This window comes from Podarcis pityusensis (assembly GCF_964106645.2).
Source record: "Podarcis pityusensis genome assembly, chromosome: 12".
Lineage (NCBI taxonomy): Eukaryota > Metazoa > Chordata > Lepidosauria > Squamata > Lacertidae > Podarcis > Podarcis pityusensis.
This window is the reverse complement of record NC_138037.1, coordinates 37,399,133-37,425,168: the sequence shown is the minus strand read 5'-3', so window position 1 is coordinate 37,425,168 and position 26,036 is coordinate 37,399,133. Positions and strand designations below refer to the sequence as shown.

Sequence of the window (26,036 nt, the reverse complement as noted above, 5' to 3'; positions counted from 1 at the left end):
AGGAGTTGGGTAGCAATGGCCATGGAGCAGCCATGGAGAGGCAATGGGATGCTCCCTTGCCGCTGCTTGAGACAAGTGCCGGCTGCTACTCAAGATTGGCAGCGGCAGCACTGGCAGGGAAAATAGGGACATTCCGGGATCAAATCAGAAGCCAGGATGGCTTTCATAACTCTGGGACTGTCCCTAGAAAACCGGGACACTTGAAGGGTATGTATAGCATTACTTTGGCTACCTAAGGACCCATGATTTGAGAAATGAGTTTCCCATTGGTGTGTGAGATTGAGCAGTGTTTTTCTCCTTTGGAAGTACCATGTTATTAAGAAGACTGATCATTTTGCCTGTAACACTAAGCACAGAACTGAAGCTGTTGTGTGTGGTATTCATTTCATATGTAACTGTTGTTTAATGTGTAAACGGGGGTCTCAGAACCCTTAACAAACTATAGTTACCAGAATTCTTTGGGGGAAGCCATGACTGTTTAGAGTGGTATCATGATGTGTTAAATGTATGGTATAAATGTGGCCTTAATGTCAAATCATTGTTCTAAATCTAGAAGAAATCAAGGCCAAGCAATTCTGTATTCGAAAATGCTCTGCTGCTGCTTCTTTTAGAAGAATGACAGGCATCTTATCTAAGAAGCTTATGGTTAAAAATAATTTGCTGAGTGGCAGATGAATTATGAAGCTGACACACAGAGTGTGAAGACTGACAACGTGAAAGAAATTAGTCAGTGTCTTGAAAAATAGTATGCATTTTGGTTAATTGGATTTCCTGTATATCCTCTTGATATATTTATATCTCCTGGTTCAATCTACACATATTTATGACTCCTTCTGTGCCAGGTAAATTTAATGCCTCATAAAATGCCTGCGTTTTTTTAAAAAAAGTTGTACGTTAATAGTTATCGGTTTTACAGTGCCGCAAACTTACCGTCTTAGCACAGTGTATGATTTGCTTTGAAAATGAACACAAAAATGAAGTAGCTTTGATAATCTGCTTGTACCAGTCATGACTTTGGGGTTCAGCTACAACATAAGGATATACAGATATGCAGGACTTGTGCATGCCATCTCAGTATGAATAACAGAGGCCATTTTGAAAAAATGCAGTTTAGACTTCATCTCATAACATGCCAAAACATGAATTCTGTGGGTTCATCTCCTGCTAAGCTGGGCCTGTTGGTCATGCTCATCTATTTCAATGGGTTTACTTTGAGTGAGACTAACACTGGAATGGATACAACCCTATGTTTGGATTAGCAATAAACTTCCTGTTATGTTCCTATAGTGGGAACAAAGACTCATGGTGCAGTCCTAAGAACACTTACTTGAAAGTAGATCCCACCGAATAAAGTAGAATTTACTTTTGAGTAAATAAGCATAGTGTCAGGCTGCTAGTGTAATTTTTTATTGATATGTGTTGTGGAAATCACAAGAAGCAGCAGTATATTGTAGCAGCCTTCCGTTTTCAAGGTGGCTTACTAGGTTATTTTCTGCTTTGAGGAAGTACTCTTCATGTCACCAAAGATAGAGTTTCCTGGGTATTTTGTTAAGCCCTGGGATTGTGCCGTCTTTGTCCTGCCTAAGCAGACTTCAGACGTCTATTCTTCTTCAGTTTCCTGCTCTATGCTGAGTCAGGCTCTCAAGTTGACCCACCAGCCCGCTCCTTTCAGCCTCTATCTCACACATCTTGAGGGGTCAGCATAACTTTTCTTCTTCTTGCAAGGATTACGCCCAGACATTCCACTTGCTAAGACAAGGTTCTGCCCTTCCAACAGTTTCCATTCTTCGATTTTGAAATTTCCTCTCAATTAAATTAAACTTTTGTGTATTTTTTTTATTTTTTTAAAGTTTGGCAGAGAAATCCAACTCCGTTTTCTGCTGGGCTGGAGGTTGCAGTGGATGGAAGTGTCTCTCTTGTGAGCTCTGTCAACCTCTGTCACCCTCCTGCCTGCTGCTGCCTGCAGAGTGATGCCTGCGTCACTCTCCTAGAACAGAGCTTCCCATTTTGCCAGCCAAACATGTGGCGCTTTCTGGGTGTGCGTGAGGCTTTTGTGATGGCATGAGGCCTGATGTGGTCGTGATCACAGCACCAACTGCCATCGCCCTAGTGCTCTATAAAGCCTTGTAGGCCTAGTGGAGGAAAGACTGGATTGCCCCTGAAATCTTTTCCCTCATGAGCTTTGCACTCTTAAGCTTCTTTCATGTCACTGAATAGGAGCGGTGCAGTCTGGAATAAATTAAGCAATTAATGGCGTGCTTCAAAATATGTTTTAAATACAGCATAAATGCATTTAATTAAAGAGATATTGCTCTGTCCAGCCCAATAATGTGCAATACATCTTTTAAAGATTTTTACTATTATTATTACTGTACAATACACTAAGGCATCTGAACCATGTTACAAAGAGGATGTGGAATGAAATATAAGCGTCCATAAAGCTATTTCCTGTTATTAAGCAGTAACACATCAAGTATGTATTGTTAGCAGCAAGTGACAACTGGTTTGTTAATTAATGATCCAAAGCAAAAGCAAGGCTGATGAATGCCCTAACAAGCTAGCTGTTAACTGCTGTGAAGGTGAATTCTGGGATGATAATTGCTACATTAAAATGTACTCAGTGGTTTATTGCACCATTTTTATTCAGCCTTTTGAAAAATTAGTCTGGGCAAGCTAATAACTGCACCACCAACCCCTCCCTGCAGCAGCCAGAATATAAGACATTTCTTCTAGTTGATGCAGCAGTCCATATGAAATGGGTTGTTGTCAGTAATTAATGACAAGTTTGGTAATTAACTGCTGAAAGGTAGACAGAAGGTAGTTAGCATTGTAAGAGGACATGCTTGAAAGGGTTATCCCCACTTGGAAAAAGCTTCATCTGGAGCGGTAACTGCAGGAGGAAAACAGAGCACAAAAGAATGGCTGGCTCCTTAATATCTGGAGTAATTTGTTTTCCTGGCAATTGATTAACTTTTGGCTTTAATGGATGACTTGATGGTTACATTATCTAGTTTGTGTAATCTATCAGCATTATTTTTTGAAAAAATTGTGTTTTGCGTCTAGAACATTTAGTTTCGCCCAGTGGCGTAGCGTGGGGGGTGCAGGGGGGGCCGGCCGCACCGGGCGCAACATCTGGGGGGGGCGCACTCGCACTCGCAGCTCTCTGCCCCTACCTGGCTCACTCACTCTCTCTCACTGCAGTGTTGGCTGTGCAAATCCGATCCGATCCGCTGGGTCACCGCCCACTGTGGAGGGGGTGGGTGCCAGGCGTGCGGTGCGGAGAGAGAGCGAGGGACTATCTGGGGGAGGGACAGTGCAGCGGCCGCCCAGCGCAGCGCTGAGCGCGGGAGAGAACCACACCAGACCAGACCAGGCAGCAGCAAGAAGAAGCTGGCAGAGGCGGCAGGTTAGGGGTTAGGGGGCGCAAATTACTTGCCTTGCCCCGGGTTAGGGGGTGCAAATTACTTGCTTTGCCCCGGGTTAGGGGGCGCAAATTACTTGCCTTGCCCCGGGTGCTGACAACCCACGCTACACCGCTGGTTTCACCTAGTTACTTAATGGCTGCCCATACTTTGGGACGCTGCACTGTTACACATTAAATTGCCCTGTAACGTATCCTGTAGAGAAAAGGTCATTCAGAAAGGAATTCTTGAGGTCCGCTTTGGTTGTTGAAAAACTTGATAGCAAATGAGTGTAGTGATCACAATCTGTTGGTGTATTATTATAGCACGATGGAAAATGAGAAGATTCATGTTTTCCCATAGAAGTCAAATGGAAACCGTGGTGTCTTGTGGGAGTAAAGTGAAGCTATGAGATGCTACTTGAGATGGAGAAAAGCCAGGCCTCTGACCTTGCCACGAAATATAGCAAGGGTGGGGAACCGTATTCAGCCCAAGACCCGCATTCCCATCTGGGCAAGCTTCTGAGGGCCACATGCTTGTGGTGGTAGGTGGGGCAAGAGGCAAAAGTGGGGGAAGCAATGATGCAAATGTTGCCTCTGTACAAGAGATTAGTGTCTACACACACTCCTATCTTCTATCCAGGCATCCAAGAGGCATTATCAGTTCAATAACATATCCCAACCAGCCAGAAACCCTGAAGGAGGGTATGCAGTAGGGCTGGTGAGAGGTGTGGCCTGTGGAGGGAGGGTATGGTCAAGAGACTCCCAAGAGGCCTTGACTAATAATAATAATAATAATAATGCCCCGCCCATCTGCCTGGATTTCCCCAGCCGCTCTGGGTGGCTTACAGTACATATAAAAATATAGTAAAATGTCAAACATTAAAAACTTCCCTATACAGGGCTTCTTTCAGGTGTCTTCTAAAAGTCAGATGGTTGTTTATTTCCTTGACATCTGGTGGGAGGGCATTCCACAGGGAGAGCGCCACTACTGAGAAGGCCCTCTGCCTGGTTCCCTGCAACCTCACTTCTCACAGGGAGGGAACCTCCAGAAGACCCTTGGAGGAGGACTTCAGTGTTTGGGCTGAGTGATGGGACTCCTCAGGCCCCTGCACTTGAGGCTCCCGAGCCCTGATATATAGGGATCCATTCCTCATCCTTCAAAGTCCCGCCTTCTCCACTGCCATGCTTGGCTTCTTGCGTGATGCCCTCCCTCACAGAACATCCGTTCCGGAGCCCCGTTCGCATCCCGAATGGAACGCAAGACGTGACAGCGCCTCTGCGCGTGCGTGGGTCGCGTTTTGCCGCTACCACGCATGCGTGTGACGTCATTTTGAGCATCTGCTCATGCACGAACGGCAAAACCCGGAAGTAGCGCACTGTTACTTCCGGGTTGCCACAGAGCGCAACTTGAACACGCTCAACCCGAAGTGCATTCAACTCGAGGTATGACTGTGTGTGTGTCTGTGTGTGTGTGTCATATATATATATATATTGTGATGAGGAGCTACCTCAGTACCATCAGAAACTTAAGTGGAGAAGTAATGTATCGGTAATGCCCATTTTTTACTTTCCTCTTTAGTAAGTGCAGCTTTACTGTAAGACAAATCCCCTTAATATAGCCAGGGCAATCCACAAGCAACTTAAAACAGCATGCTTGTATTTAAAATAGTATGGCTTCAATGGTTTGCATTTCACAGACAGCTATGTGGCCCCCCAGGGTATATCCAGTTCCCTTCTCTTCTCTGAGTCCTGCTGGTAGTTTTCTTTATCCATCTCCCTTCACTTCCCTGCAACTGGAACATGTTTAACTCTCACCAGGGATACAGCTGAGACAGCAATGGGAGTAGAACTGTAGAACTAACAGAACACAGGAGTTGACATCATTATGTCACAATGGCTCAGGGAGCAGGTGTCTAATAGTGGGTCACAAAGCAGGAGAATAGCAGTGGTGGAATGTGAAGGGAAACTTTGTATGTCAATTCTCATTTTTTTAGAAATAAGTGTCCAGTTGACAGTTTATAAGCCTTTTTGTAAAATGCATTTATCTTCTAGTTCAGCACCCTGTCTGATGCAGTGCTGCTTTTTTAGGTGGGCCAACCCCCCCTTTAATTAACTTTGAAAATGTCACATGTATAACGTGCTAAAAACTGCCACCCACTTGTACCTGTGTGAGACCCCATAGCCTGTGCTGCACTTATGTCACAGAATCTCCGTGGTTGTTTTAAATGATTGGAGTACATATGCCATGAATCAAAAACTTCAAGTGATGCAGAATCATAGAGTTGGAAGGGACCCCAAGGGTCATCAACTCCCTGCAATGCAGGAACCTCAGCTAAGGCATCCATGACAGATGGCCATCCAACCTAAGCTTTACAACCTCCAAGGAAGGAGAGTCTACAACCTCCAAGGGGAGACCATTCCACGATCCAACAGCAATTACTGTCAGAAAGCTCTTCCTGATCTTTAGTCAGAATCTCAGGTCAAGTCCTGGTAACTTGTGGAAGCCACAACTTCAGAAACACAACTTGAGAAGTAGCATCAAGTGTTTGTACTGAAAGTTTGTTCAGCGCTCCTGTTTCACAACGATTTTCCTCTTACCCATTGGCATCGCCATTGTTGCAGGTTTATGACTGATGCAGCCCGGCGAGAGCAGGAATCCCTGAAGAAGAAAATCCAGCCTAAACTCTCCCTGACTCTATCAAGTTCGGTGTCCCGGGGAAACGTATCTACTCCTCCACGCCACAGCAGTGGGAGCCTTACTCCGCCAGTCACGCCACCCATTACCCCCTCCTCGTCGTTTCGTAGCAGCACACCCACAGGTAAGAGGACTTGGTTTCGTAGCATTGAGCGATTGCAGTGTACTATTGAAAGATTGAGTAGTTTGGCATGCAGCCATAAAGAAGGGCACGTTGTGATTTCTGTGCATTCTATTTTCTACCAGGAAATAAATCTCATGTGTGTTACGGTCAGATTCTGTTTCAGAAACCAAAATGAGGTTCCCAACAGGTGTGACTGGGCTTCTGTTTGGTTTTTGTACCTAATTTATCTACAGTGGTACCTCAGGTTACAGACGCTTCAGGTTACAGACTCCGCTAACCCAGAAATAGTACCTCGGTTTAAGAACTTTGCTTCAGGATGAGAACAGAAATCGTGCTCCGGCAGCGCGGCAGCAGTGGGAGGCCCCATTATCTAAAGTGGTATCTCAGTTTAAGAACAATTTCAGGTTAAGAACTGACCTTCCGGAACAAATTAAGTTATTGACCTGAGGTACCACTGTATTGTCATTTTGCTAACTGTGGTGCAACGTGAAGTAAAGGAAACGGAGCAAAATGGGTTTTGTAGAATCTGAAAATGGGTTTTGTAGAATCTGGAAGCGAAAGGAAAGTCCAATGCTGTAAAGGAAAATATTTCATAGGAACCTGGAATGTAAGAACCATGAACCTTGGTAAGTTAGATGTGGTCAAAAATGAGATGGCAAGTATAAATATTGACATCCTGGGCATCAGTGAACTAAAATGGATGGGAATGGGCGAATTCAGTTCGGATGACCATCATATCTACTACTGTGGGCAAGAATCCCGTAAAAGAAATGGAGTGGCCCTCATAGTCAACAAAAGAGTGGCGAAGGCTGTACTGGGATGCAATCTCAAAAATGATAGAATGATCTCGATACGAATTCAAGGCAGACCTTTTAACATCACAGTAATCCAAGTTTATGCACCAACCACTGGTGCTGAAGAAACTGAAACTGACCAATTCTATGAAGACTTACAACACCTTATAGAAATGACACCAAGGAAGGATGTTCTTCTCATTATAGGGGATTGGAATGCTAAAGTAGGGAGTCAAGAGATAAAAGGAACAACTGGCAAGTTTGGCCTTGGAGTTCAAAACAAAGCAGGGCAAAGGCTAATAGAGTTCTGCCAAGAGAACAAGCTGGTCATCACAAACACGCTTTTCCAACAACACAAGAGACGACTCTACACATGGACATCACCAGATGGACAGCATCGGAATCAGATTGATTATATTCTCTGCAGCCAAAGATGGAGAAGCTCTATACAGTCAGCAAAAACAAGACCTGGAGCTGACTGTGGCTCAGATCATCAGCTTTTTATAGCAAAATTCAAGCTTAAACTGAAGAAAGTAGGAAAAACCACTGGGCCAGTAAGATATAATCTAAGTCAAATCCCTTATGAATACACAGTGGAAGTGAGGAACAGGTTTAAGGATTTAGATTTGGTGGACAGAGTGCCTGAAGAACTATGGATGGAGGCTCGTAACATTATACAGGAGGCAGCAACTAAAACCATCCCAATGAAAAGGAAATGCAAGAAAGCAAAGTGGCTGTCCAACAAAGCCTTACAAATAGCGGGGAAAAGAAGGCAAGCAAAATGCGAGGGAGATAGTGAAAGATACAGGAAATTGAATGCAGAGTTCCAAAAAATAGCAAGGAGAGACAAGAAGGCATTCTTAAACAAGCAATGCAAAGAAATAGAGGAAAACAATAGAATGGGAAAAACCAGAGATCTGTTCAAGAAAATTGGAGATATGAAAGGAACATTTCGTACAAAGATTACCATAATAAAAGACAAAAGTGGAAAGGACATAACAGAAGAAGAAGACATCAAGAAGAGGTGGCAAGAACACACAGAGGAATTATACCAGAAAGATATGGATGTCTCGTACACCCCAGGTAGTGTGGTTGCTGACCTTGAGCCCGACATCTTGGAGAGTGAAGTCAAATGGGCCTTAGAAAGCACTGCTAATAACAAGGCCAGTGGAAGTGATGATATTCCAGCTGAACTATTTAAAATTTTAAACGATGATGCTGTTAAGGTGCTACACTCAATATGCCAGCAAATTTGGAAAACTCAGCAGTGGCCAGAGGATTGGAGAAGATCAGTCTACATCCCAATCCCAAAGAAGGGCAGTGCCAAAGAATGCTCCAACTACCGCACAATTGCACTCATTTCACACGCTAGCAAGGTTATGCTTAAAATTCTACAAGGCAGGCTTAAGCAGTATGTGGACCAAGAACTCCCAGAAGTGCAAGCTGGATTTCGAAGGGGCAGAGGAACCAGAGACCAAATTGCAAACATGCACTGGATTATGGAGAAAGCTAGAGAGTTCCAGAAATACACCTACTTCTGCTTCATTGACTATGCAAAAGCCTTTGACTGTGTCGACCACAGCAAACTATGGCAAGTTCTTAAAGAAATGGGAGTGCCTGATCACCTCATCTGTCTCCTGAGAAATCTCTATGTGGGACAAGAAGCTACAGTTAGAACTGGATATGGAACAACTGACTGGTTCAAAATTGGGAAAGGAGTACGACAAGGCTGTATATTGTCTCCCTGCTTATTTAACTTATATGCAGAACTCATCATGCGAAAGGCTGGGCTGGATGAATCCCAAACCGGAATTAAGATTGCTGGAAGAAAAATCAACAATCTCAGATATGCAGATGACACAACCTTGATGGCAGAAAGTGAGGAGGAATTAAAGAACCTTTTAATGAGGGTGAAAGAGGAGAGCGCAAAATATGGTCTGAAGCTCAACATCAAAAAAACCAAGATCATGGCCACTGGGCCCATCACCTCCTGGCAAATAGAAGGGGAAGAAATGGAGGCAGTGAGAGATTTTACTTTCTTGAGCTCCATGATCACTGCAGATTGTGACAGCAGTCACGAAATTAAAATACGCCTTCTCCTTAGGAGAAAGGTGATGGCAAACCTAGACAGCGTCTTAAAAAGTAGAGACATCACCTTGCCAACAAGGGTCCGTATAGTTAAAGCCATGGTTTTCCCAGTAGTGATGTATGGAAGTGAGAGCTGGACCATTAAGAAGGCTGATCGCCGAAGAATTGATGCTTTTGAATTACGGTGCTGGAGGAGACTCTTGAGAGTCCCATGGACTGCATGAAGATCAAACATGTCCATTCTGAAGGAAATCAGCCCTGAGTGCTCACTGGAAGGACAGATCGTGAAGCTGAGGCTCCAATACTTTGGCCACCTCATGAGAAGAGAAGACTCCCTGGAAAAGACCCTGATGTTGGGAAAGATTGAGGGCACAAGGAGAAGGGGACGACAGAGGATGAGATGGTTGGACAGTGTTCTCGAAGCTACAAACATGAGTCTGACCAAACTGCGGGAGGCAGTGGAAGACAGGAGTGCCTGGCGTGCTCTGGTCCATGGGGTCACAAAGAGTCGGACACGACTAAACGACTAAACAACAACAACAAGAGAATCTGAAAAAAGGGGAATCTCATACTAAACTTGGGAAGAGATGAAAAAGTGATGTTCGTGTTGCCCTTATAGACAATTTGCGTCCCTGTGAAATCAGTGCAACTTATATATATATAAATTATATGCCTTGCTGAAATAAAAAAAAGTGTGTATTCTGAGGGCACCTGGCTAATGTTCCAAAGTATAGGTGCTGCCACACAAAAAGATACCGTAGATTCTCTGGAATTGCAACATGAGCTTTATACGGTCCTTGTAAAAGTACAAGTTCGTTGGGTCCTACATTTTGTGTGTTTAAAACAATAGCGTTTCCAAATTGATTTCCATAATATTAATATGGTTTTATATTAAACATCTTTCTGACGTTCTTAAGAATCTTTGCATATAACTCATTTTTAAATGAAAGAAGCTACTGAGTATGGCTGAGAAATAATGACCCCATATTTTTTGTTTAATTAAACCACTTTCTGAGTTGTATGGATTTATTTGAAACCCATAATCCCTGGACCTTTCATACTTGCAATAGTTTTTTTTTTTTTAATGAATTATATTCAGTAAAACTAGGTAACTAATATCGGCCTGGTATGAGTTTGTGGTCCACTCGTAAATCGTGAACCCATAGTTTAATGCTACCTTCTATGTTCTCAGTGACTCTCCTTTTTCCACAAAATGCTTTTCAATGTTTTGTTTAAAAACCTCTCCTTCTGCTTTTTTGTTTTTTAAAAATGGCTCTTGGCCGCCTTTCCCCCATTTATTCTGTTTCACAGCGTGTGCAGATCATCTGTGCTTTCCAACTCTGCATTTTAAAAACCTCTCATTGTACTTTCTGTTCTTTAAAAAAATGGCTTTTGGCCACCCTTATTCAGTTTTACAATGTGCATATATCTTTGCTTTCCAAGTCACCTTGCCTACTTGTGTGGCAGGTGTAAATGACGGGGGCCCACCCTGATAGCAGAAACAGAATAGCATGTTTGGCTAGACATATCTCAAACAACTCATCAATCATTAAACTTGAAAAGGAGATGGGGAGTCAAATTTCGGCAATTGCTCCCATTTTTTTACTTTAAACTGTGCAGACCCCTGCAGCACTGGTTCTGACTTACAAAGTGTTAAATGGCTTGGCTGCTGTGACTATACCATGTCCCTTTGAAAACACCTATATGATGCCATAATATGGACACATACGTTGGTACTCTCACTGGCTAGATCACATTTATTTTTAATATTAGCATCCCATCGTTTAATTTAAACATTTCCAGGGCAGCTTACAATATTGAAAACAGCGTAAGGAATAATAACACTACAGCCTTAAAACAGCAACAAAACAACACAGGAGGTAAATAGGTTTTTTTAAAAAGCCTTAAAACAGTATTTAAAAGTTAAAAGCTTGGCAAAAAAAGGGGGGTCTTTGTCCAGCCTAATAGCTATATTTTGCAGTTTGTGAGCAGCCTTTAAAGGCAGCCACATGTACAGTGCATTACATCTGTCTAACTGGAATGGTGCTCCATGCAGCTGATGCCACTTGAGATTCCAGCAATAGTGTGAACCAGATCCTTCATTGGGAGTGCAGCCGAATCCTGAACAGCTTAAACACTCACCTCCCTGAGCAGATGAACCACCCTTCAATGATACCTCAGTTTTATCAGGATTGGGCTTCAGTTTATTGATCCTCGTCCAGTCCACTACTGACCTCAGACCTTCCTTTAGGACTCTCCTGCTAAATTCCCAGATAGTTTCACTCAGTGATTCCATAAGCATATTAAGAACCATGGAGAACATGATGGAGCCCTGTGGAACACCAGCATAAATGCCATGGGGGCAAACAGTAGACCCCCACATCTCCTCTTCAATCAGCCCCCCCCCATAGAAGCCAAATCCTAGGGGCTGAGGTCCCTTTGCTGCCCCCCAATAAAATATTGGAGGGGGCTGCTCCCCCAGTTGATGGGCATTGCCATTCAAATGGTGTGTGTCAGTCTTCAAGGACTAGTTTCCTCCCCTCTTTTGGCAGTAGATAAGTAGAACAAAGGGACGTGGGTGGCGCTGTGGGTTAAACCACAGAGCCTAGGACTTGCTGATCAGAAGGTTGGTGGTTCAAATCCCCGCAATGGGGTGAGCTCCCGTTGTTCAGTCCCTGCTCCTGTCAACCTAGCAGTTCGAAAGCACGTCAAAGTGCAAGTAGATAAATAGGTACCGCTCCAGCGGGAAGGTCAACGGTGTTTCTGTGCGCTGCTCTGGTTCGCCAGAAGCGGCTTAGGTATGCTGGCCACATGACCAGCTGTATGCCGGCTTCCTTGGCCAATAAAGCGAGATGAGCGCCGCAACCCCAGAGTCGGTCACAACTGGACCTAATGGTCAGGGGTCCCTTTACCTTTACCTAAGCAGAACAAAGCAAAAACAGTCTCCTACCATTTAGAGATTTTAATGAGCACAGCAAGAGAACAAAGCAGCCATTCCTTGGACAAAGGTGCTCCCAGTTAAGGATTCCACCCACTTCCCCCCTCGTCATCCATGTCACTTCCGCGTCTTGCAACCTGGTCTCGCAACCACTTTGCTTTGTGTGCTGCCGCCTTATCAGCTTGTGGTGACCTTAGGCCGGGCGGGTGTACGCTTTCCAGCGAGAGAGAGTCTGTTAGCTCTCTTTTTCCCAGTCCTTCTTCTCCTAGCTGTTCACTACCCGGTTCTTCCCAGCTTCTGTCTTCTGGACTATGCCCCTCTGCATACCGCTGTTTCAAATCTATACTGTCCCACTGCTCCTGTGAAGATTCAGGATCCTCCACAGCACGGTCCCTGACAGTATGTGTGCACCGCATCTTGTGATCATTTATGTGGGGCTGGACTCACCTGTCCCCCTGCCCAATATTTTATTCCAAGTTGGCACCCCTGAGCCTTCCTGATAAGAGAGAAAAAGCTAGGCCCTCTATTTCCAATCCAGCAGCCTACTGTGTTTATGATGGTATCAAAAGCTGACCCAGGAGTATTAGCAGGGTCACCCCCCCCACTGTCTTTCTCTTATTAGAGGGCATCTGTCAAGGCCAAGACCAGGTCTGAAAACAGATTGAAATGGATCCAGAAAATTAGCTGCGCCTAAAAGTGGCTCCTGCCCACCTAGCAGTTCCTGCCCAGTTCCTGCCCACCTAGCAGTTCGAAAGCACCCTTAAGTGCAAGTAGATAAATAGGTACCGCTTTATAGCGGGAAGGTAAACGGCGTTTCCGTGTGCTGCTTCTGGTGCCGGTTCGCTAGAGCAGCTTCGTCACGCTGGCCACGTGACCCGGAAGTGTCTGCGGACAGCGCTGGCTCCCGGCCTCTAGAGTGAGATGAGCGCACAACCCTAGAGTCTGGCAAGACTGGCCCGTACGGGCAGGGGTACCTTTACCTTTAAAAGTGGCTGGAGTTGTATTCCTACTTGAGTAGCTCGCCCAGGAAATGGACATTTGCATTTATGGAACAAACTCTTTGACACTTGTCACCGTCAAAGCATCTATATCTTTTCTAAATGTCCTTTAGAAGCGCTTTTGGTCCACCTCCTTTCGGTCTGATTTTCCGTGCCACAATATTTAAGGGGGGGGGGGCTTTGGTCTCCGGCTTACAATGTGGGCAGAACAGGCAATACATGCACCTGGATCTTGTGATGGGTGTGTTGCGAAGACATTTAGCTTTGGCTAAGTTGCTGTATTTCAGCCTCAGTTTCTCATCTTGGAAGCATGGTGGCTTACCTACCGCAGAAAAACCCTATCTGTGACTTGACCTTCAAGAACTGGGTGGGCTAGAAGAGTAAAATAAATAAGGCCAGCATTTCCATTCTCTTGCTGCAAAATTATTATTTATTTTACCCTGCAAACTATTCCCAATCATTTGTGTCATAAATAAAGTTCTTAAAATAAGCATAAACATATGTCCTTCCACTCAGCCGGAGCCATAATGCTCAGGGCTTTGTTAGTGCAGTGCCTTATTGGACATGTACTGTTTTTTATATATCTAAAAAATGAGCTCCCTATGTTAATTTTCTTGAAAAAGCGGAGTTTATTTTTAATTTGGGCTAGCTCACTAAATTAGGTGCTCTCCTACAGAACAATTTGTACCAGTAATAAGAGAGTAGTAATATGAAACTTCATTAAATAGTTCTTTTATTTAATCTTCGCATACGACTGGGCTGGCTGCCACTTTTTTACAGGTGAGTTATGGAGTGTGCCAAATAGCAAAGTGTGAATTAACAAAGTGGTGTTTAGATTTGGGGGAGAAAATGTTTTGCATGTCCGTACTCTTAATTGCACTGGTAGAAGCAGCCGCTTGCCTATTATTTGGCTACCCTAAGCAAATTAAAACTGATTGCCTATATGAGTCAAAAGGAATTCTTTTGAAAATAAGCATGTGGTTAGTCAGTGTATGTGTAACATGCAGGCACCATAACCTCTCGTTTCAAATGTAAACCGCAGAACATTCCTTATAGACTAGGGACCTCTGTTGTGCTCTTCCCTGGCTCATGTAGAAAATACAGACACATCACCTAAAATGTTATAATTTCAAATATATATATATACATGCAGCGGTACTTGAATCCAGCCTAAGTTAGTTGAACTTGGGCCCTATTGAAATCAATATACAGTGGTACCTTAGTTCTCAGACTTAATCTGTTCCAGAAGTCCGTTCCAAAACCAAAGCGTTCCAAAACCAAGGCATGCTTTCCCATAGAAAGTAATGCAAAATGGATTAATCCATTCTAGACTTTTAAAAACAACCCCAAAACAGCAATTTAACATGAATTTCACTATCTAACGAGACCATTGATCCATAAAATGAAAGCAATAAACACTGTACTGCAGTCACACAATCAATCAATCAATCAGTAGCTGAACTGGGTTCCACACAGTCACAAAAACAAAACAAAAAGAGCCACAAAAAACAAAATAAATTGCAAAAACAGACAGACCACAGCGTAACACTCAAAATAGAAGTGTGGCACTCAAAATGGAGCACATTTGGCTTCCGAAAAAGTTCGCAAACCGGAACACTTGCTTCCTGGGTTCCAAGTTGTTTGAGTTCCAAGGCGTTTGAGAACCAATGTACCACTGTAAAATGTAAGATTTAAGTTATGTCACCTTCATTTCAGTGGGACTTAAGTACAGCTAACGTAATCTGGATCTATCCCAGAAAGCAAGTCCACTAAAACTAAGGCAGGTAGTTTAATATTTGGATTCATTAAGTTGTTTTTCTTTATCGCTTGTTAAAACTAGGAACTTTGAGGATCCATCTTATTACCATACGCAGAGGCTCAAAAATATATTATCATCTTTTCTACACACACACACAGAGAGAGAGAGAGCGCTTTACCCAGAAAGCAGGATTAATATGATTTATTATATTTCTATGCTGCTTTTCATTCAACTGAATCCTAAAGTGGCTTGCAAACAAGAAATAACAATAACATGATAGAACATAATAAAGTAACACAATTACAACATAAAACATATGGAATAATTAACAAATCACCAGTGAAACAGTTGCAATCTTTAAATCACTGTTAGCAAAGCAACAGCTAAAAAAATACACTAAACATTCCAAAGCAAAAGTCATATTATGTGATTAGCAAATCAATACAGCAGTTATAATCTGTAAAACAATACTGACAACATTAACAAAATAGCAACCCAAACAAAAACTACGCACTCTTAAGTTCATACACACACTCATGACTCATAATCTTTCACTCTTTTCAGTTCATTAAAATACCCGTATACCCATAACACCCATGGCAACAACTCCCTTCCGAAGAGGACTTATCACAGTTCAAGGATTCTAAATTTCTGGAAGGTGCTCTGTCTTATTTCCACAATTCATGTTTCACTTTATGTGGGACTGACTGCCCTCAGGCCTGGTCCCACAGCTTTGGGTAGTGGCTGGGGGCACGAAGGTTAACAGGGGCTGCAGGAATCGAGAGAAGCAGTATCTGGCCTCATGGTTTCCCCCACATTTCGATTTTTGCATAGCACACACGTGTCAAAAATTATGAAACCAATATCCAGCGTTGTTGTTTTTCTGGGGGACACAGGGGAACGCATACCCCTAAACATTTTGTGAATCTTTGTACTTTTGACCATTTACTGTATTTGTTTTTCTGGATTTGAACTATAACATGGTGATTTTCTTGAGTCAAAATGAAAGTACCCCAAACATTTTTTTACGGGGGGAAAAGCACTGCCAATATCACAAGATATCAATATATCACCCAGCCCTAACCACCTCCACTAAATAGATCCATAAGCTGTGCTGATGGGGAGATTAAAAAGGGATCAGCTCCTCTGGCCAGACTGCATTTGCACATACACAAATGACTGGTGAGTGCTTCTTGAAGAGTAATATGGGAAGGGGCTTCAAAACCCCTTTCTCTCCCCATACAGTGGTACCTTGGTTTAAGAACAGCTTAGTTTATGAACAACTTGGATTAAGAACGCTGCAAACCCAGAAGTAGGTGTTTTGGTTTGTGAACTTTGCCTTGGAATAAGAAGAAGAAGAAGAAGAGTTTGGATTTGATATCCCGCCTTTCACTCCCTTTAAGGAGTCTCAAAGCGGCTAACATTCTCCTTTCCCTTCCTCCCCCACAACAAACACTCTGTGAGGTGAGTGGGGCTGAGAGACTTCAAAGAAGTGTGACTAGCCCAAGGTCACCCAGCAGCTGCAGGTGGAGGAGCGGAGACGCGAACCCGGTTCCCCAGATTACGTGACTACCGCTCTTAACCACTACACCACACTGGTGGAACATGTTTCGCTTCCTGTTGAGTGTGTTCCATTTGTAAATTGAGTCCCCCGCTGCTATGGGAAAGCACGCCTTGTTTAATAATGCTTTGGTTTAAGAACAGACTTCCAGAACGGATTAAGTTTGTAAACCAAGATACCACTGTAATAGGATTTGAGCTGGACAGAAGGTGTGAAACTTGCATGATAAATGTTCTTCACATTTCCTTCCATGCTTCAAAGTGAATGAATTCTAAGCCTCTCTCTTTGTGTGGACTTCAAATTAATTAAATACTTTTAATGGTTAGAGAGCAGCGGGGGCGGGGGGCAGAATGGTTCAGAGTTAAAATAGACGTGGTTGGTCATCCTTTTGTTGTTTTCCTGACATAATCCATTTGTTAGATTTTGTTGTTATTGTAATGCCATTGATGGATCTCACCTAATTCTGTTAATATATTAAAGCACTGATGGACAACATGTGTGCTGAGCCTGGCTCTGTGTAAGCCTCCTGTGATTCTGGGATTTTAGGTTTCCTGCCACCTGGTAGGTGGGCTCCCTGCCGGCTGTGTGAAATCTAACTTTGTAGGAAGGTAGTTGGAGGAAGCACTGCATCAAACAATTACAAGAACATAACCTTCCCTTCTTATCTACTCCGCCTGAGGCCATTTTCTTATTTAATCCTGGCTTTTTATTGTTCTTTACTGTTGTTTCCCTTTCCCTCGTTCATAGTATCCTTGCTGTGCCACTGAAGTAAAATCTGGACATGATGACAAGAGTTGCTGCATTGCAGGCTTCCTTTCTCAAAGCCAAATCCTTTTTTCAGTAGCAAACCCCAGTGGCTTGGTAATTAGTTGTATGGGAATTTTCACAGTAACCTCCCCAAGGAGCAATTTCACCAAAGAGTAACCCTCTTGTCTAGACCAAGCTCATAAAGTCATCGCTCGTTGTGATTTCCATTCTACAAAGCTGCAGCAGAAATATGGCCTTTCGTCTTAAGGTGCCTTTCAAGCATGTATATACCTCCATGCAGCAGAACCGCTGATGTAGCCCTTATGGAAGACGTATACATGTTGCCGGGGTGCCTAGAAAGGTGTGGTCCACTGTTGTTGTGTTTTACTTTTTCTTTCCATAAAATAGCACTGTTGCTATGTGCCATTTCCATTACAGTGGTACCTCGGGTTACATACACTTCAGGTTACATATGCTGCAAGTTACAGACTCTGCTAACCCAGAAATAGTACCTCGGGTTAAGAACTTTGCTTCAGGATGAGAACAGAAATCATGCTCTGGCAGCGCAGCGGCAGCGGGAGGCCCCATTAGCTAAAGTGGTTCTTCAGGTCAATAACAGTTTCAGGTTAAGAACGGACCTCCGGAACGAATTAAGTACTTAACCCGAGGTACCACTGTATACTGTTTGTCTAGTGTGCATTATTTACAGTTGCTGCAACAGGTAAGATTAAGAACATCAGCTGTGAACAATGTAATAACATATTAGCACAGTAGCCAAAGTTTTCTCTCTGTGTACTTTAAAGTCCACTTCAGTCTATCTCTAGTATCAAGATAAGCCTTTTAGCTCTGTATAATTTAGCAGCACGTACCAGCACAAAAGTCTGTATCAGTATCTTTTGTCTATTTCAATCCAATGCATTCTGGTTGATCTCAGTTAGTGTATTGGGATATAAGGGCTCAGGTGGTCTTTAAAGTATCCTTTAAGGTATACAAGACCTAGAACCTGGCCCAGCAGTGTATGAACAGCCAGTGTTTTGTCCATTTTAATCCAATACAGATTTCAACATCCAGCCATCGTAAATGATACTACAATGTGTTTTAGGATAAAAAAGAAAGCCAATTAATGTATTGGTGCAATGAAGTGCCTCGGTGTTGGAAAAACGCAGATCAAACAGCACTAGTTCATATTCATAAAGTATTTAAAAGGTCTCATTTTGTGATCAGTGAAAACCTGGTGGTAAGATCATTTAGTTTAGTGCATTGACTTCTTCTATAACTGTGTAGGTGCTATGTTTCAGATGTGTGAAAAATGAAAGGCTGGCATTCCAGTTCTAACCATTTTTTCACTACTACTACTACTACTACTACTTGGTTGGTTGGTAGGCATCCTTTTCTTAAAAAGCTATGTGTAGCGTCTTATGCCTGCCAAGCTACAAGAAGCTCGGATGCTCCCAGTAGAAGCAATTCCCATTGATTTCATGTGCCTGGTAGTGCACATATTCTAAAAAGGATAGTTGTGCTAGCCTCTTGCCAAGAAAATAAGAAAGAGTCCAGGGACACCTAAAGACTAAGGACTGAACCCCATGAAGTCATTGCACAGGTGGAACAACTTCCACTTGCACAGTCTATTTCCTTACACTCCATGTTTCTTTGTAAGTTTATTTATACTTTGCCCTACAAACACAGCTGACATGGTGTACCAGCTCGTTCCTTTCTGATAACCATAATCTGGATAATGTAATGGTTTATCAGCATATTGGTAGTTGTCCAACTTTAGCTTGTTTGCTCTGCTATAGAAATCATAGGATTCACTTCCATGCCTGCTCATACAGGGAAAGGACTTTGGTGAGCAAGGTCTAAAAGTCTTAACACAAAAAACTGCTCTTTAAAGTAACTGGGTTGTGATCCCACATGGAAATTATTATTTTTAATGTAATTGTTATGCATATTAAAAACACATCAGAGGTGTGTGGACCAGGCTCCTAGTTCAGAAGATTGCCCTTTGTCAGTGAAGCACACAAACCACTTTAGGGGGAAGAACGCTAACAGTGATACAGAGAGGTGAACTGGCATGGGTTCCTTTGTTATCAACTGGGCCAATGAACTACTGATTGGTGCCATGTTAGGATATCAAACACAATTAAATGAAAAATCAAACAAGACCACATTCTTAGCAACGCTCATCTGCCCAATGACCCAGAAAAGAAGCCCTTGAGATTCCTTGTTACCAAACTGGTACCATCTCAGGCTCCCAAATCCCTTGCATTTCTTTTCATAAGCATCCTATGCTGCAAGTTACACCTAGCTGGTATTTCCAAACCAATCCCCGTTTTTCTGCCCCTGATAATCACCGTCAGCCGATTTCCAAACGGCGGTTTAGCCATAAGTCTAGCAGCCTGCAAGGTCAGGCTTGCAATTTGAAGCAAGATGACTTCGGTTCTTAAAATCGGGCCCCAACAATAGGGTTTGTAAAGCTCAGGTTGATCAACAAGGCCATATTTAACTCTTGCTGTAATTTAGTCAGCCCTACCTCCAAAATAAATGCAAACCATATCCCAGGCCCCACAGATGAGTGCAATGTGGACGAGACATTTTATTGCCTCTACTGTAAATGGCTGGATGGCTCTTGTACAGCCATAAAGCACGTTTAAATCTATTGTTATAAAACAGGTCTGGAATGTATCTTTGTAACACATAAACTGTCGTTCATTTACGTAGGTGCTTTTTTATTGTCCTCCTTTATCTTAAGCATGAATCTGTTTCCTGATAACGTTCCTTTTAAAAAGAAAAAGGGTGAAAAAAAGACAATAAACTGCTAGTCCAGCATGTGCATCGGACGAGTCCTTAAGACTGCAATGCTGTCCTGGATTTGTATTTTAAACTTAAGAATGCAGACCCAAAATAGCATCTCTTATGAATGCTTTATTTGCATTTAAATGCACTGTCTTTCTGCCCTGTAGTTCCAATTGTCCATTCTTCCTTGAGGGCTTGCAGAAAGATCTTTGAAATAATTTGCTAGTGTTCAATTAGCACTGCAGTGACTGAGAATGGAAAAGGCTCGACTTCATTTTTCCCCTTTCAGTGGTGTAGCTGCTCTTGTTGCCTGTGCCCCAGCCAGAAAATTTTATTATGTCTGAGTTAATTTGCAGGATAAACCTTTGGCGGGAGGGACCTGCTTGGGTTTATTTATTCCTTTATTTGCTCTTTTATTTTAATTATCTTTTTAAAAAAAGAAGTTGCACTGTAAAACATTGCTATTTAATTGCAGGAAGTCTATGCTGGAAGTGGCTAATAGATGGCATTTGTTTAAATGAAGCTGTAGGGACGCTGCTTGAGAATGTTTTAAAGCATTGCAAGGCTGGGTTGATAATGTTTTCCTGCATTGCGTATAAAAACCAAAGGCCCTTTACCCTTTCTGAAAGGTCTTTTTTGTAGAAAACAAGGTAGGGGGAGGGAAATGTTTATATGAGAATGCAAAATAACTTCCTGAGACTATGAGCACACCGTGCCCTTAAAATGTCAAGAGCACATTGTGTGTTGAAATGGTAGCAGTGTGCTTTTAGCACCTCTGCAGCACCCAGGCTGCATGTGTCGAGATCAAACCCAGTAGACAGAACATATGTATTGTGTATGTACTGTGACTGTTTTCTTTTCTCTAGAATCAGTACTTTATATGCATGTTTTAGTGTCGCCTGTTTTTTGTTTGCTTTTTTACGATCAGTGGAAATTGTAGCAGTGTATGTAGCGCGACATGTTGAATGTTGCCTTGGCAGTAGCAAAATTACCTCTCAGATACAATAAATGTTGCAGGTTGGATGCAGTTGATGTTGGTTGGCTGATGGAAGGCAACCACCAGCAGAATAGTGGGAAGGGAATTTGGGACAAGGATTCCACTCTGCAACCGCTGCACTTCCCCTCCAAATCTGCTCCAGAGGGTTCAGATATTTTGCACCAGCTTGTATTCCTGCATTTTTTTAAAAAAATGGAATGAATTTATTAGGCAACCTAATCAGTCCCATAGTGGAAGAGTGTGTTTATGGAATGAGACGAGGAAGGCAGGAGTGCTGCTATGATAGAGTGGTGGAGGAAGGGGAGACCCAACACATAACCAAGTTTTGCAGGATTGGGTATGGGGCACTGGGATCATCTACACTGTTTCAAGATTTGTGTGTCTGTGTTTGGACTAGTGATGGTCAACCTGGCTTACCTTGCAACTGACTCCGTTTTTCTGAGCTTTCTTGAAAACAGGTCTGAGATAATTTTGAGAAACTTCTCATGTGCCTTGGCAAGAAAAATACAATGCTGAGAATGCTCAGGGAACACTTAGGGCTTAAGAATGAGACCTTCAAGACATCTCCTAACTCCTGTCTCCAGAAAGCCTTCTTCATCACAGCTTCCCTCACTACTTGAAAGGGTAAATTTGCTGTGGAAGGTTGGGGGAAATGGTGTGAATAGTTGACTGCAGCAGAAAACCCCTTAGGGAAGGCCTGAATTCAAAGAGGTTTAGAGTTCAGCTTATGACGTGGCCATAGATTTCCAAACTGTGGAAAGTTTGTACTTCAAACACACCTTTCCTGAAAATTGCTTCTACTTTGACTTAGACTGTTTAGATTTAGAATCCAGTCTCAGTTTTGTTGCAGCAAATAGATTTCTCCATCAAAGTGAATAAGGATAGTATTAGACTTCTGTGGGCAGGCATTATGCAATTATCAAACATTTGTGTTCTGCTTCTTCTAATAAGCTGGCTGCCTACTGGTGATAGGGGAAACCCTTAATAGCCTACTGGGTTTAAAACCAAGGTATTCTCCACAAAGAACTTCTGCTCAACAAGTACTTTCAAAAGAATGTGTTTTCTCTACAGTCATACCTGATCTGTTTTTCTTTTTACTACTTAGTCACCATTTCGAGTCATAAAACTCCCCTGCTTTAAAGACTAGATATTGCATTATTCTGGTGACCTCTAGGTCAATCTTCTGCAGCTGAGGGGCAAACTTTTTGCCCAAGTATTCATGTATTTCAATGTTCATGTGCCAACAGAAGCAGCTGTGGTGGCACAGAGTGCCCTATTACCAGCTTTGATTGGTTCTTCAGTTGAAGTCTCTGCAGGACAGGGCCAAAGTCTGGAAGATTCAGGTGGCACAGAATAAAACTGCCAGAATTATAACTGGCACAGCATAATTGGATCAAATCTCACCAGTATTAAAAGAGCTCCACTGACAGTCTTTCTGCTTCCAAGCCCAATCTGAAGTGCTAGTATTGACATTTAAAGCCCTCAATGGTTTGGGACCCAAGTACCTGAAGGAGTGTCTTCTCCCATATCATTCAAGGCTGCTCTGTGTTCTTTTCCTTGTTAGCAGTGAAGCAGATGACCGATACCCTTCCAGGAACAATTGTCTGCCACAAATTTTCCTTTTCTTTTAGATGTCAGCTGAGCCCTTGTTTATTCTCTCAAACTTTTAAAACATTCCTTGCTGTCTGCTGTTTTTCTCCGCTCATTTTTTTTTAAAAAATGATGTGGTTCTATTGTTTTTTGATACTTTGATTTTCTAAACCACCCTGGAACCAAATATCCGCTGTAGAATTAGTGAGTTGTCTAATACCCATGTACCGCTTGTATAGAGAGAATGATGGCAAAGAAGAGAGAAATCTGTGCAACTTATATGTATATAATCTCCTTTGCCAAGCAGGTGAGCAGAAGCCACACTTTTTCGCTTTAGAGAAATGTTTGTCCTCTCGGTCTCCAGCAATGCTCTTCTGAACAGTGTTTCATTCTGTAAAACTGAATATGCTTTACCACCTGATGTTTGCTTAGGTGAATATATTATCTATAATAAATAAATATGGTGAGTGTATATGGGGGAGATCAGTAAATTAGTATTACTTAGAAATTGCCATCGTAAAACAAATTTACCCCATTTTATTTCAAGTAGCAGTTACAATAGCCATATATTAGTTGTCTTAAAATAAGTACTCCCATAAAACTTTTTTTTATGAAGCTACAAGTGCCACACAAAGTATGAACCGAGTTGTGCTTTTTATGAGAGATCATTTGAGTTTGCAGGAAATTAGTTTCACGAGAAGACTGCAGTCGTAGGCATGCTTATTTGGAAGTTAAGTTCCAAAAATTCCAAAGCGAAACAGAGAAGCAAAGGCCAAAATGGAGTTAACACTTATGAAAGAAATAGCAAGAAGCTTGAATTCTCCAGTGGTAAAAGCCATCTTTGCAGAATGAAAGGAAGTAGTGTGGTCAGAACAACTGAGAAAGGAAGGTTTGCATAACTTAGTTACACAACTAGAGCGGATTTTAAATGGGGGGTGGGCAGGATGTGAAGAACATCGAAGCAAGTTTTGATAGCAGGTGAAGGTGAGAGCTTATGACTTGTTTTCCCCCAGCAGCATGGCAAACTGCTTTTGAAGTCAGTTACAAAAACCAAGTTGTGATATGGCACAGGGCTATTCAAAGTGGAGGTGGGAGTTTGGAGAGTAGAATCTTCCGCTGCAGTACTGTAGGAGCCTAAGTAGCTCTTTGGATTGTGGCCAGTGAGCATATATTTATCTAACACCTTTCCAGAACATGTGTATTTATATCAACATATGCCCACTTCCCACAAAATGTGAGACATCTAATTTTGAAAATTAGAGGCGCGATTTTTCTTGCGTTGAAACGCCTTTGAAGTCTACTTGGATTTGGTCCCCGGTGAGCATTACCAGAAATGATTTGAGGCCATTAATACGTATGTTCCAACAGCAGCGACTCCTCATAAGGGAGGTTCTAGCCAGCAGAACATCCAGATGTTGGCAGGGAAGGCAAACCATAATGTTGATGGGCAAGTCTCTCTTTTTTCAACCGGCCTTTTACAAGTCTGAGTCAGAGAGTGCTGGGTTTGACTTGGCAAGTAGGTGTTGGCTTTTTGTTGTTGTTCATTTCCCGTTTTATTATTGCAAAAAAATAAAATAAAGAGCAGAGACCAAAAAATGTGTCTCTCGGCCAAAGTGAACTTCCCCTTCAGTATGTCACAAGCAAGCTTCCCATCAGCAGTAAGTACCAGCTGGTAGATTTAGATTTGTTTATACACCTGATGCTGCAACTGACTTCCTGTCTCTGGTGGAAAAGACTCTTCCCCCCAACCCAAAAAAGATGGAATTATTTCCTCCAAGGCAGGGAGGACAATGGGTTCCAACAGACAGTAGGGTGTGGAAACTGGAAATTAACATAAGGACATGGCCAATGTGAATATACTAGCTATATGTAATTAACAGACTTTTATGAAATATTGTGAACGTCACACTGTATTTGGTGAAAAGGTTGCATGTACTTGAGGAATGCTGGTTCCCTCATTTTTCAGGTGGGCCATATAAACAATGAACTTTCTCTCTACTGGTTGAACACACAAATCAGTGAATGGGCACCACGAGTAATGAGTAGGCCTGTGGCTAAAACATCCCTTGTTTCCAGGCCTGTGTAAACAACAGGGAGAAATTTATATCCTTGAATGTCGTTGTGAACACAAATCCTAAAGAGAGATGAATCATTTAATGGATTAATCTTCTCAAATGTTAATAGCCATTAATATTCTTAAAGCTTTGTTTGCATGTTGCTGCATGTTTGACAGGATTCCAAGTCGCATTGCAAAATACTCGAGGCAGAAAGAAGAATCTCTTAAAAGACAAAATCATGTTAGCAGTAGTATGGCCTTCGAATTTCCTCTCGTTCCTCAATCTTAAATTCATTTCTGGGAAACTATCTCCTGATAAGCTTCCCCACGCAGAGATGACTTAGAACTATGGAAACTTGAACATACAACAATGGTCCAGAGTTGGCCAACATGATTGGTGTCTCCAGATGTTAACCACTAGCCATTCTCTTGGGGCTGATGGAAATATGTAGTCCAACCAGTTGCCCCTGCAGGAGTCTCGCTGTCTCCAAGAACTTCCTTCTTAATTGCAATTCAATCCACACAAGTGATGCATGTGAATCAGATCGTTCTATTAAAATAAAAAGGAAAGCCCACGCATACAGGAGCTATGTGATGCATCAATGCTAATCGTCTCCCCTGTAAACCAAAATTTCAACCCAGAGTTTGTAGTGGATTTGCAGAGGGGACCAGACTGGCATTAATCAAGTTTACCATCACAGGGCTTCCCAAATTTTGGTCTCCAGCTGTTTTGATACTACAACTCCCATCATCCCTAGCTAGCAGGATCAGTAGTCAGGGATGATGGAAACTGCAGTCCCAAAGCAGCTGGAGACCCAAGTTTGGGAAATGTTAGAGTGCATATTTGACTCTAAATGCTGACAAGGAAAGAGAAGCGAGAATCAATCCCATAATGGAAGGGAATATGGGCTCTGAACTTGGGCTTCTGGTTTGCAGACCATGGTTTGCTAGGACCCACTGTATTATGCCTGTGTTGGACCAGATCTAGTTATCCATCTGCCATGGGTCTACTGAGAAAATATAGGTCGCAGGAGAGCTATTGACTGTTGGTTTTGCTTTGAAATGACTGAAAGGCTTGAAGCTTGAGCAAAATGCATGACTCAGCCAAGGGCAGAAACATCCTGCAATGTCAACATTAGCCCTTGCCAAGCCTGCAACAAGCCTTTTGAGAGAGGGTTTTACTTTTCTGCCCCCCCCCCTTGTGTTTTATGACTGCTCCTTGTTTCATGTACTTACTGTGGCTACTGAAACTCTGCCTTCTCAGTTACTCTCCTTCTCCCTTTAATGTGTGCCACACAGAGAGTCTTATTAATATTTATTGCAACTTTAAAAAATAAAATTAAAAAGCTTGCCACGTGGTCCTCCAAAGGCTGCTGCAGTTTATCTGGAACATAATGCTGTATTAGGGCAGCACACAATGCAATTTATCCTCACACCTGGGGGAGTGAGTTTCACAGCTGTAATTGCTACAGTATAATTCTTATTAATGTCGT

General features: G+C 42.5%; 1 protein-coding gene across 1 annotated transcript in view; it reads left to right on the top strand.

Moving 5' to 3' along the window:
* Positions 1 to 26,036, top strand: part of JAZF1 (JAZF zinc finger 1) — a 131,529-nt gene that overhangs the window by 100,647 nt on the left and 4,846 nt on the right. Inside the window, exon 3 of the mRNA XM_080975083.1 lies at positions 6,026 to 6,222. Within this exon, the coding sequence (XP_080831209.1) occupies positions 6,026 to 6,222 (197 nt within the window). The remainder of the gene's footprint in view (positions 1 to 6,025; positions 6,223 to 26,036) is intronic.